Source organism: Vicia villosa, unplaced genomic scaffold (genome assembly GCF_029867415.1).
Source record: "Vicia villosa cultivar HV-30 ecotype Madison, WI unplaced genomic scaffold, Vvil1.0 ctg.000696F_1_1, whole genome shotgun sequence".
In the NCBI taxonomy this organism is placed as follows: Eukaryota; Viridiplantae; Streptophyta; class Magnoliopsida; order Fabales; family Fabaceae; genus Vicia; species Vicia villosa.
The window spans coordinates 281,828-295,310 of NW_026705313.1; the positions used below are offsets into that span (position 1 = coordinate 281,828).

The 13,483-nt window shown below is 36.4% G+C and overlaps 1 protein-coding gene across 1 annotated transcript; it reads left to right on the top strand.

Annotated features, from left to right (window-relative positions):
• Window positions 1-412: 412 nt before the first annotated feature.
• Window positions 413-955, top strand: LOC131630558 (small polypeptide DEVIL 3-like). The gene has a single exon (XM_058901341.1). The coding sequence runs from the start codon at window positions 557-559 to the stop codon at window positions 698-700; it is 144 nt and encodes a 47-aa protein (XP_058757324.1). The 5' UTR covers window positions 413-556; the 3' UTR covers window positions 701-955.
• Window positions 956-13,483: the final 12,528 nt, after the last annotated feature.

The window sequence follows — 13,483 nt, forward strand, 5'->3', positions numbered from 1 at the left end:
GTTTTGGAAACTTTAAAGTTATCCTAAATTTCTATTCTCAACATTCTTAATATGTGGTATTAGAAACTTTAATTTGAAAATATTGTACTACATACTAGGAAGCTTCCTATTCCCTCCCCCAAATTATGAGGTTCTTATAACATGGTCAAGAAACTATGGAAAGCTCAAAAATCTATGATTAACAATGATTTTTTAATTTAGCTAACCCTAATTAACTTAGACAAATTTGTTAAACTCAATGGCCGACCAGTTATCTTGGTGGTTGATACCACATAAATGTTGGTGCAGAGAGAATGGGGTTTGGAATCTGAATTGGGGGGCCTATAGACATATTATTTTGTACCATGGACCACTTTTTCTTTTCTCTATATAATAACCCTTTTTGAAGCTCCCATCAACAAAATCACTTCTTCAAGTGCTTCCAACTTTTCTACAATAGTATTCAACAACCACTCTCACATTCCTCCATCATCACTCTCTCCACACTACAAAAGAGTTTCAACAACTAGTCTTTTTCTTTTGTTAGTATTATTTCTATTATTATTATTATACAAAGATGAGTGATAGTAGTGATTCAAATATTAGAGGCTCAAAGAAGAAGGTGTCATGCAAGAAGCTTGGAGGGTATCTCAAAGAACAAAAAGGAAGATTATACATTATTAGAAGATGTGTTGTTATGCTTCTTTGTTGGCATGACTAAAAGTTATAATTTTCATGGAAGATCTTCATTGGTTGAAGCCTTGAGGATTCTAGATTCAAATAGCTTTAGCTTGTTCATGTTGATGAAGATGATGAGAAATTAAGGGCTACATGCATTTTGCTTTTGATTATCATTTCCTTATGTAAATAGCATAGAAAGAAATGTTTGAGACAATTTTCCTTCATATCATGCCTCAACAATTAGTGTATGTTTTCTAAGTTCCAATTAATTAAAGCTTGTTAACCAAATTTTTAATTTCATTACTTAAGAGCACCTTGATGAGAGGTTAAGAATCTCTTCTAACTTAATTAGAGATTATGTGTTCGAATTCAGCTCTGAATCTGAATATGCAAGAGTGTTAATTTTTTTTTAGAGGGCGTTTTACTGTTCATTTTGATCTTCTTTGATACAAAGAATTAATCTCTTCAATTACGTGTCTATTTTGACCTTCTTTGATACGAAGAATTAATCTCTTCAATTACGTGCAGAAGATATTTGGTTTCTAACTTTTTTTTCCTTTTGATTATTTTGACCTTCCTCGACTCGAAACTTTTTTTCTTTTGATTATTATGACCTTCCTCGATTCGAAAAGATTAATCTTTCAAGTTGTGTGCAAAATATATTCCATTTCTATCCATTTTTTTATTCTATGTTCTTCCTTATGATTATGTATTAATAAGAAGTCTTTTATCTATAGAAGAAATTTAGTTCCCTTTTATTTTTGTATATATGCTTATTTATATTACAAGATTGAATATTCTTTAAGAATTGGAAGAAGAAAAAATCAATTGAATATTCACACACTAAGTGTGCCAACAACTTACACTAAACTCACGTGGTATTAAAAAGTTGTTAAATATTAGATAATGATGACATTAATGTGTGTTAATGTTTCTAATATTTTTTGGTTAAGTTAAGGTTAAACTCCAAAGTTGAACTTGTTGTGATGAAAAGGAAAGAAAGTGGTGAAATAATTGAAAGTGTATTGATTGATAAGATGGAGGAGAATGTTACCTTTAAAGGGTTAAAGTGAAAGTTAAAAATGAAAAGGGAAAATGCATAAAGCCTATAAGTATAAACCTACAAAAGGACAGAAATGGGTGCATATGAGCTCACGAGTATGTTGTGTCTTTTACGTATAGGCTCTCTGTGTTGAGGTCTTGTCAACTCAATTTTGCATTATATTGTAATTGAATAAAGTTTTGAAGATCACATGTGTGTGCCCCCATTGATATGACCTTTTTTCTTTCAATTTTTTTCTTTGTTTTTTGGTTTTGTACACATGGTTTGTGTTTCTTACCTTCCTTTTTAAAGTTTTCATTAGGGGTGGCAAAATGGATGGACTGGATGGATATGGATTGGATTGTTAATGGATGGATCAAAACAATCCATTAATCCATTAACAATCCACTAACATAACCTTTAAAAAATCCAATCCAATCCATCCATTAAGGATAAAATCCAATCTAATCCATCCATTAACATCTTTTTAATGGATGGATATCCATCCATCCACTAAGCTAATTAAAATATTTTAATTATTTTATAAATTTTAGAAAATCTTTTTTTTTTAAATTTCTTTACAATAGTTTTTTTTTAACTGCATATTTTTTTTAATTAATCTTTCAATACACTTTTAATAATTTTACAATGCACCTTCTTTAATCACTAAAACATGGATTGATAAAATCTTTTTTTCTGCCCCACTGGCCACTGCTCACAGTTTAAATTGAATCAGGATCTGGCACATTTAATACTTAAACTATAAATTGTACTGTATTAACTAAATTAAAATATCTTGAAAATGTTGCTTTTTATTAATTATATTTTTATTTCGTTTGCAAATAAAAAGAGATTTCTTCTATATTAACATTCTCTCATATGCTTTCCCTTCTTCTTCCACCTACCTTTTTTGTTTTGCATCTAACATTATTTTCCTCCATAAAAGTTTCGAGAACCTCTGGTGAAGACAAATTCAACTCCGGCACAAAACCAAACGATAGGGAGAAAAACTAATTGGATGCTAATGGTGCGGTAACTATGGTTTTTTTTATAAACTTCTCTATCTAAAACCTGTGCAAGAAGAACATACTATATAACATATTTTTTTCTTATCAAATTTATAACAAAACTGTACAATGACCATTTCAATTTCACCAAATTTCTTTTATCAATTTTACTATTTCAATCAAAAGAAACATAATAAAAAACCCTAATTTTAAGAGTATAAGAAAATTACTTTTAATTTCTCAAATTTCATTTCCCAGATTCTTGCATTTGATAAATGTAATTTCAATTTCAATCCAATATAAATCACTTTTAGAAATAGAAAACCATTGAGATGCACGAAACCAATATGACCTCCTTTCTCACTTCACTCTACGTTGCACGTGGCTGTTAATGGAAAGGAGAAACAGTTTTAAAAAATTGAATCTGTTTCCAAAGAGATAGAGATTCAATCTATATTCATAACTACCACCCATGACATAATCAAATTGAGATTCAATTGCATTACTATGCATAAATGAGGAAAACGAGAACGAAAAAAAAAGTAGGCGGAAGATGAAGGGAAAGCATCTGAGAGAAGGTATGCATAAATTATGGTACTTGATATGGGTTTTAATTAAAGCCGTTGATTTAAATCGGTTGGTTATTATTGTATCCTCTTATCTCTCACTATAAACACTTCTCTCACTTGATACTTATCTCTCACTATAAACACTTCTCTCACTTGATACACTCCTATATATATATATATATATATATATATATATATATATATATATATATATATATATATATATATATATATATATATATATATATATATATATATATATATATATATATATATATATATATATATATATATATATATATATATATATATATATATATGAAAGAGAGATTTATAAATTTTAAAAAAAATTAATTGATTTTTCTTTTTGACAAAAATACATATTTATTATTTAACAATAAAAACTATCAATTAGTTTTAAAATAAAACATTAGATAATCCAATGGATTTTTAAACTTTGTTGGGTGGATTGCATCCATCCATAACTTTAAATGGATGGATTTGATTCAATCCATTAACTATTCTTTTTTATAATGGATGGATTGGATGGATAATTTAGTGGATGGATTGGATGGATTTTACTCTAATGGATTTTATTGCCACCCCTAGTTTTCATTGTGAAGAGAATATAAAACTATACTATATAGTATATAACATTGTATATACAATACATTTGAAAATGTTTTTTTTATCATATAAGAGAGAAGTAAAAATGATTTCAAATTTTATTTTAATTGATAAAAATTAATATTATTCGGTTCAACATTATAAGAGAGAAGAAAAAGTGTTCTCAAATTTTGTTTTAATCGACAAAAATGATATTGTTTGATTAAACATTATTATTAAGATTAAAATTGTCTCAAAAAGTATTTAAAATTTTTTATTGATTTGTTTTCTAATATGGTAAGTGGATTGAACTCTTGTCTCGATAAAAGTTGATTCGATATTAGTTGAAGTTTTGCATATTTTAGCCGAAGTTCATTAAGCATGCAGTTGTTAAAATATGGAAAATTTCTTTACCCACCTCCCTATGGGGGTCACCCCCAGCGAAAACCCCACTTTACCCCTGCTTCGGAAATGCATTTCCGATTTTTTTTTTTTTTTTAAATTTTCCAGACTTCGGAAGTGCATCTCCGAAAACACCAAATGGGGGGTGTTTTCGGAGATGCACTTCCGAAAACACCTTTTTTCAGATTTTGGGGGGTTTCGAAAATGAACTTCCGAATTATGCAGAAACTGTGTTTTTTTTATGTTTTTGGAAACAGTCTCGTATTTTTAATTAAAGGAAGACGGCAAATAAAATAAGCGACATATAAACAGAAAATACTAATATGATAAAAATAGTAATATATACAAGCCGATCCAAATCCAAATAATAACAGTGTGCGAAAGATACAATCCGAAAACAAAAAAAATAAACCCGACCACTACTGGGTATGCCTAACGCTCTCTCCCTGGGACCTCCTCTGCCGCCTGTATGCCGCCGCACGGCCCGCATCAGTGACGATCATCTCCATCAAGGCGACTGCCTCAGGACCGCCCGGATGAACGACGCCTCGATCCAACGCGTCCCGCCCAAGCATCTCTATCCGCAGGCAGATCGGCAGGAGATCAATGGCGTGGTCATCCTCGGCCTGCTGGTTCTCCAGGATCTCCTCGTGTGCTGGCCTAGGAGCTCCGGGAGCGTCGGGTGTCAGCAGAGGATGTGACACCCGATAGAACCATGTGACATATCCCTCCACACTGTACCAGTCCTGGGTGACCCGAATGCGACGATACTCCTCTAGTACCACATGATGCTCCCAATCCTCAAATATGGCAGTGAGCTGCACTCGAGCAGCCTCAAAAGGTGACCTGGGTATCATCTGCACAAATCCGAATTGCCGCATGCACCGCTCAGGGAGATACCGAACCATGGTGCTGGTCCCGCATGCCAACCAGCCAGAATATAAAGATATGCCGTCAAAGGGGACAATATGAGTGTAGTCGCTGAATGGCCTCCAAGTGACGTCATCATGCATCGTGCGGTCCAGGTACCCACGGTATGGTCCCACTGCATTGTTCCCCCTCTGGAGAACGTATCTGGCGGCCTTGGGCATGGCATCATCGTACTCAGGATCAATGTGGAAGCCGTGGATGCGGGAGAAGTAAGAGATGATCCAGCTCTGAAACACAAACACGATAATGTATTAAAAATAAATACGAAACATAAATAAATACGAAACAATTAAAATGAAACGTACCGTAAGTAGTGTGCAGGATCTGGTCAACTGCCTCGTCCTCCAGTTGGAGGCCTCATTCAGCTTCTGGTATAGGTATGCCAGAGTAGCTGCCCCCTAGTTCCACTGGTGAACGGTGGTCAAGTCCATGAAGTAGCGGAGGTAGGTCATGTCGACGTACCTCACACTCTTGTCCACAAAGATCGCAGCGCCTACCACATGCATGTACCAGCACCAGAGAGCGCAGCCACGGTGATACTGTGTAAATAGGTCGTCACCCGCATCCTCGGATTCGGCCGCCACCACCAGGTGTTGCTCGAAATAAGAGCTCAGTGTGGTGAACCGGATATGAGGCCCAAAGGTCGTGATGTACTCAAAGTCAGCAACTTCGGGCTCCATACCCAAATAGAGCGCCATCCACTCACTGGCTTCGATCCTCTGGATCTGGGAGTGGTGCAACAGCGCCCCCCTGATCGGCAGGTGGAGAAGACACTGCACATCATGCAAGGTGATCATCATCTCCCCAACCGGTAAGTGGAAAAAAGACGTCTCCTTGTGCCACCGCTCCACAAAGGCCCCCTGCATGCCGTGGCTGATGGTGGAATACCCCGTCATGCAAAGCCCACTAAGCCCTGAAGCTCTCACCGCGTCGTTAAACCACTCAGCAGTCGGTTTAAACAGACTGAAAACCTTTCGGGCGTGGTTCACCATTTTCAACGGCTCTCTCTCCTGTTACAAAAAAAACAAATAAAAAAGTATGTTAAATAGACCGTTAAGAAAATATTGAATAAACGTCTAAATTATAAATGGTTAAATAATGTAGTCGGGAAAATTATAAAAAATACCTCTCCCTCCCAGATACGTCGAGCGACGTGCTCGTGGTAGGTAAGCAGCACGGAAGTGTCACTAGGCCCTCCCGGGTAGCCCTCCTCCTGCTCATCCTCCTCCCTGAGTGGAGGGTCAACATCTGGTACCTCCTCCGCCTCGTGGTATGGCACTGCCTCCTCCTCCTCCTCCTCTCGCTGGCAGGAAGAAGATACCCGAGCCAGACGACTCCTCGATCCAGATGTAGAGGTACCCTCGTCCATCTCCACGGGAACTCGCACACGTCGTCCCCGGCCCTTCCCCCGTCCCTGTGTCGACGCCAGCTGCGCCGCCGCCCGCTTGCTTCTAGCCGACGCAGTCTGGGTCTCTCTACCCTGTCTGATGCGTGCTCGGTTGCCTGACATGTTCCTGAAAACAATTGAAATTGATTAATATGCGAGACAACAGAAAGAACTAAAAAAATTGCACTTCTGATATAATTCGGGAGTTCATTTCCGAAACTGGGAATGGAGGTGTTTTCGGAAATGAACTTCCGAAACACCCCTGCGAGGAAGTTTTCTGCAACTTCCATGGCAGATCCCAAAAACAAACTTCAAAACTATGTTTAATCATTCTAAACAACCTAAATATCAGTACCAACCTAACCTAATACATTTTTTGCTATTTGTAAACACCCTAATATGAATTTTAATCATAGATCTAAAACTCGAAATGCTTACCGATTGAAGAGATTGGAGGGCTTTTAAATGTAGTATAGCAAGGTTATTGGAGCCTTTGATGTAGCCTTGGAAGTGTTTGCACAAAATTTCTCTGGGGTTGTGTTTGATGTTGAATTAGGGTAAATGAATGGGGGAGGGGGCTGTTTTGCTTAATCTGCAAAACGCGCAATATTTCGGAAATGAACTTCCGAAATGGTGTTTTCGGAAATGCATTTACGAAATAAGTCAAATTTTTTTAAAAAAAAGGCGCTTTCGGAGATGCATCTCCGAAAACACCTTTTTCTTGCATTTCGGAAATGCATTTTCGAAGTTAGGGGTATATGTGATTTTTCACCAGAGGTGACCTAGAAGGTTGGGAGGTGGGCAAAGAATTTTCCAAAATATGTTATGTTGCTAACATGTCGAATTGGGCCAATCTGGTAGATCAATTATTTAACCCTGTTAGCATTGATTGTTATTGAGATAACATTGATTGTTGTTATTCACTTGTAATCTTTTAACCCTGTTAGAAAAAATAAATAGTAAAACAATTATAACCAATCTTGATTTTCTTCTTCTGCTTCCCTCTCTCTCTTTCTTTCTCTCTCTCTCTCTCTCTCTCTCTCTCTCTCTCTCTCTCTCTCTCTCTCTCTCTCTCTCTCTCTCTCTGTGTGTGTGTGTGTGTGTGTCTTTCATAAATACTAAACGATTTTCTTGTGTTTGTTCAAGAAACCCAATCTTTCTCATAGTTTTAGTTTGTTATCGGCGGTGCTCGTTACAACAAACTAGTGCGATGTACATGGAGGAGAAGATGTCGTCAATAAAGTATGGGATTGAGAAATTTACCGGAGTGATTGATTTCAGTCTATGACGCTTGAAGATGTAATCCTTTCTTGTTCAACAGGGTTTGTTAGAAGCGTTGAAAGGATCAAAGAAAACGAATGCTTCCCTAATGGAGAAGGAGAAGACAACAATAATAGAGAAAGCCCACAATGCCATCGTATTGAGCCTAAGTTATAAGGTTCTCCAATAGGTTTCGAAGGAGAATAATACGACAGTGGGTGTGTGGACAAAACTCAAAGGTTTGTACATGACTAAATCGTTGGTCAATCGCCTCAATCTAAAGCAAACTTTGTATTCATTTAAGATGAGTGAAGACAAAGTCTTTACTGAACAATCAAATTTGTTCAATAAGATGATTCTTGATCTAGAGACTATTGAGGTTACCAATAGTGATGAAGATCAAGCGTTAGTGTTGTTGTGTGTTTTACCAAGATCCCATGCCCACTTCAAAGAAACTCTCTTGTATGGAAGAGAGTCTCTGACCTTTAAAGAGGATCAATCAGCCTTGTACTAGAAGGATTTTAACAAAATATAGGAGCACAAGCCATCATCTATTGGTGAAGGATTGTTCGTAAAAGGAAAAGTCTCAAAGAAGGATGGTAAGTTTGAGAAGAAGAAGGGTTAAGGTCCACATAAGCCTTATGGTGGTGATGCTCTTGCTATTAGGTGTTACCACAGTAAGAAGGAAGGTCATACCAGAAAAGTGTGTCCTAAAAGGTTGAAGAGTCATGGCAATGGCAAGGATAATGACAATGCAGCCATTGTTCAAGATGCTTATGAATCATCTGATGTTTGGGTGGTTTCTAACAAAGATTTGAGCAAGGAGTGGATTATGGATTTAGGTTGCACATGAAACATAACTCTAAAAAAAAAATTGTTTGATGTATTATGTGATCGAGATGGTGGACTAGTGATGCTTGGAAATAACAAAGCCTACAAGATTGCAAGAATTAGATCTGTTTATTTAAGCTTCATGGTGAGTTAATAAAGTTGTTAACTAGTGTTAGGTATGTACCGAATCTTAAGAGGAATTTGATTTCTCTTGGTGAATTCATCAAGAAAGGATATATTTTCAAAGGAGAGCAAAGTATCATAAGGATAATGAAGGGTAAAAGGAAGTCTTGAGAGGCATCAAGAGGCAATATTTTTATACCCTTGAGGATGTGGTTATAAATGGTAAATTAGACGTAGCATCCATAAAACCAATGTTGAAGACTGAGCTATAGCATAAGAGACTTGGCCATGTCAATGAAAGGGGCCGATCAAATTGGTAAAGAAAAAGTTTCTAGGTGGTGACAAGGTCGAAAAGCTGGAGTTTTGTGAACCTTATTAATTCGGTAAATCCTGTAGGGTGAAGTTTAATAAAGGTAAACAAAGAACTCATGGATCCATCAACTACATCCATGTTGATCTTTGGGAACCTGCAAGGAACCCCTCACACTTAGGTGCAACATATTCTCTATCCATGGTTGATGATTACTCACGAATGTTATGGGTATTCATTCAGAAAGATAAAGTTGAAACTTTTTAAATTTTCAAAAGTTGGAAGACTCTAGTCAAAAACCAAATGGACAAGAAGGTCAAGAGGTTGAGGACTGATAATGGTCTTGAATTTTGTAATGAGGCTTTTGAAAATTATTGTGCTGCATCTAGTATTTCAAGGCAAAAAACTATTGTAGGTACTCCCTAATAAAATGGTTTCGCTGAAAGGTTTAATAGAACCATTCAAGAAAGAGTAAGGTGTATGTTGGTTAGTACGGGATTAAAGAAGGTTTTTTGGGCTGAGGCAGTCATGAATGCAGCTTACGTAATAATTAGGCGTCCCTCGACTACTTTAGGGATGAAGATACCTGAATAAGTTTGGTCGAGTCATCCACTAGACTTCGGCCAACTTAGAGTATTTGGTTGTGTAGTGTATGCTCATATTAGGCAAGACAAGGTCGAACTAGATCTATGAGATGTATGTTCCTTGGTTACCTTGAAGGAGTCAAAGCTAATAGGATGTGGTACCTACACTATTATGGAAAAGGAATTTAACAATGATTGGGAAAGATATATAACCATGCGGGACTAGGCGTTATTATGTAGCGTGTGGTTGTATATTTGGTACTTACAATCACAGTCTAGTGACTGTCGTAGTAAACTGGAAAGCACGCGCCTTATAACAATGGTTATTTATATTAATCCTTGCGATATTTCATATTAATAAATGTCAAATATTCATACCAGAATCAACATTAAACCAATTTTGAATTGACATCAAAACTTGTATTAGAAGTACACAATTCCATTAACTACATTAAAATTTGAATAGTTCGAGGTATGCAATCTTCCCAACTTCCAAGAGAAAAGATATAGTATAGAATTAAAGAAACAATGATGCGTTTGGTTTTTAAACTTCCAAGAAAAGAAGATGAAGAATCAGAAGGAACAATATAAAAGAAGATGAACCAAAACACAAAAATAACTTCATTCAAAGGAATCAACATGTGTTATCCTGCTCAAGGTGCCAACAATGCTAATAATCAAAATGTTGTTGTAGAGGGTGTTGTGGTGCAAAACCAGCCTAAGAATCAAGATATAGTTGTAGAGGGTAATGTGGTGCAAAATCAGCCTCAGAATCAAGATGTAGCTGTAAAGGGTGTTTTGCTGTAAAGGGTGAAAAATTGATGATATTGATTGAAGTACGAAGATCTCTGAAGAGGAGCTAGAACATAAGAAGTTTCCCATCAAGGTGGAGCATGTTGATGCTGAAATGCATAACCTAGATGAAGTCGCGGAAGAAGCACAAGATGTTGAAGAAACTGGGAAAACTGTTAATGATTACATGCTGGCAAGAGACAGGTCGAGAAAATTCATTAAGCCACCTTAGAGATTTGGCTATGCAGATCTTATAACATTTAATTTAATCTCTACTAGTGAGGTACCCGATGAACAACCTAGAGATTACAAGGAAGTTGTAAGGATTCGAAACAAGAATGAATGGGTGAAGGCCATAGATGATGAGATGAAATCTCTTCATGATAATCACACTTGGGAGCTGATCTAGAAACCTACAGGAGCCAGGTTAGTCAGCTATAAGTGGATTTTCAAGGTTAAGGAAGGAATCGAAGGAGTGATGTCGAAGAGATACAAGGCAAGATTGACCGCTAAGGGGTTCACTCAGAAAGAAGAAGTCAATTTCAATGACGTGTTCTATCTTGTTGTGAAACACATGTACATTCAAATGTTGATTTCTATGGTGGCAAAGTTCGACCTAGAACTGGAACAGATGGATGCAAAGACTGCTTTCTTGTATGGTGATCTAGATGAAATGATCCTCATGAAGCAAGCTGAAGGGTATAAAGAAAAGGGCAAGAAGGATTATGTGTGCAAGCTCAATAGGTCTTTTTATGTTTTGAAACAATCTCCTCGACAATGGAGTAGGAGATTAGACAAGTTTATGGCACATATTGTAACATCCCAAACTGCTATCAGGATTATCGACTGACCCCACAAACCAACACGGGTCTTTTCAGCTTGATTTTTACTCACTCACACGCTTTTCGGGAAACTTCCCAGAAGGTCACCCATCCCAAAATTGCTCCAAGTCAAGGACACTTAACTGTGGAGTTCTTATGAAACGGGCTACCGAAAAGAAGATGCATCTGGGACGTTACACATATAGGGTTCACTAAAAGTCAGATTGAGCATTGTGTTTACTTTAGATTTCAACTTGAAAGTTCACTTGTGATTTTGTTGCTTTATATGGATGATATCCTTATAGCCAGCGACAATGTCGAAGAAGTATTAAGGGTAAGGGCTAAACTCCGACAAGAGTCCGAGATTAAGGATCTTGGTATTGCCACCAAAATCCTTGGGATTGACATCTAGAGAGATAGAAAGCATTAAAGATTATGTTTATCTTAAGAGTCATACTTGTGAAAGATTCTCGACAAGTTTGGTATGTCGAACTCAAAGCTTATTGTGACTCTGAAAAATCCTTAATATAAGCTAAGTATAATTCAGTGTTCAAGTAATGAGGCCAAAATAACATATATGAATAGCATACCATATGCTAACATAATAGGTTCTTTGATGTATGCTATGGTTTGTACTAGGCCTAATATAACATATTTAGTGAGCCTTGTAAGCAAGTATATGGCCAGTCCTGGGAATACATACTAACAAGCATTAAAGTGGATTCTAAGGTACATAAATGGGGTCTCTGAGCAGAATCCTAATTTATGGTAGAGTCTGTGGTGATGATAGCAGAGTGGAAATCGAAGAATTTGTCGACTCTGATTATGTAGGTGTTTACGGTGATTTCCGGTAAACAACCGCTAGTCTTCCAAACTATAATAAATATGATTTGGTTACTCGCAGGATCGACTAGATTGATCCTAGGACACATAGTCAAAAAGATTGTTATCAATGGTCATTCGAACCATAGTCATGATTCGTCTTCGTTAATAAGAATTGTTTCGAATAAAACGAGTAGTCTTGACAATCACTTGGTTATACGTAAGTATAATTTCAGTGAAAGGATAAGTAAAATAACATATGAAACGAAAGTATTGTTAAAGCATAAAGAATCTTAAAATGCAGGAATGTTAAATACTTCAAAAGTAAATGACATGAAAGTAAAAATACAGAAATGTAAATGGCAAGAAGTAAATGAAATGCAATAATACTGAAAGATATTTGAAAACGAAAGAGAATACACATGTATTAAAATGGTGGTGTCATACGTACATTTTCTCAGCGAACTCTTTCTCTTAACACTTGATACTTGAGTAATATATGAGTGATTTGTACAAAATGAACACACAGAATCCTAACATTAAGACTCCTATTTATACTAATTTCGACCTTAACGGCCCTACGTTAATCTAATGCCACGTTTCTCATAAGAACTCCAGGGACGCCATCTGTTATTTAGACAGTTACGAAACCGTCTTCGAATTTCAAATCTTCCCGCCTGAGTCCTTCTTCGACGCGTGGCAGTGTATTTAAAAACACTACGAAAACACGCTAAGTAGTAATACTTGAACATATTTCATAAATTTTGTCTAAGTCCTCGAAGACATACACTTCTACTAGCTTCAGTATTCATTATCTTCATAACGAACTTAGAAGTCTTCATTCTCGAAGCATGGCCATCAGGAGCCATTCTTTTATTTTTAAGGGATGGTCATCAGTAACCATCTTTCCTTCGAATTTTTACTTCTTCGAAGAACCAATTTATAAAACGAAATCTTTAGCTAACAAATTGCCCCCAATAAATGCCTGTTTCGAAAATCAAGAGAAATAGGCGTTTTTTGCCATCATAAGATTTCGTCTCTTATTGATCTTTGAAAGTTCCAAGATTGCTGACTAACGTCACAATCATTGCTGACCCTGTTTCCAAAACGTCTTGTCATTTTCAAAGATGTCTTCTCACAACTTACATTCCCACGTTTTTGACCTTACTTCTTGATCATTACTCCTACATACTAGGAGTAAAGCTAATTTATTCGACCGCCGTTGGATTAAATCACTAGCCGCCACGTGTCCCTTGGTTTTTACCCAAAAAGATTTAAAAAGGGTTTCCGTTAAACCTTTAAATACTTGGTCTTGCACTTTTATACAACTTTTCATT

Coding starts and splice junctions, on each gene's coding strand:
- LOC131630558 (XM_058901341.1), top strand. CDS start 557: ATGAGTGATAGTAGTGATTCAAATATTAGAGGCTCAAAGAAGAAGGTG.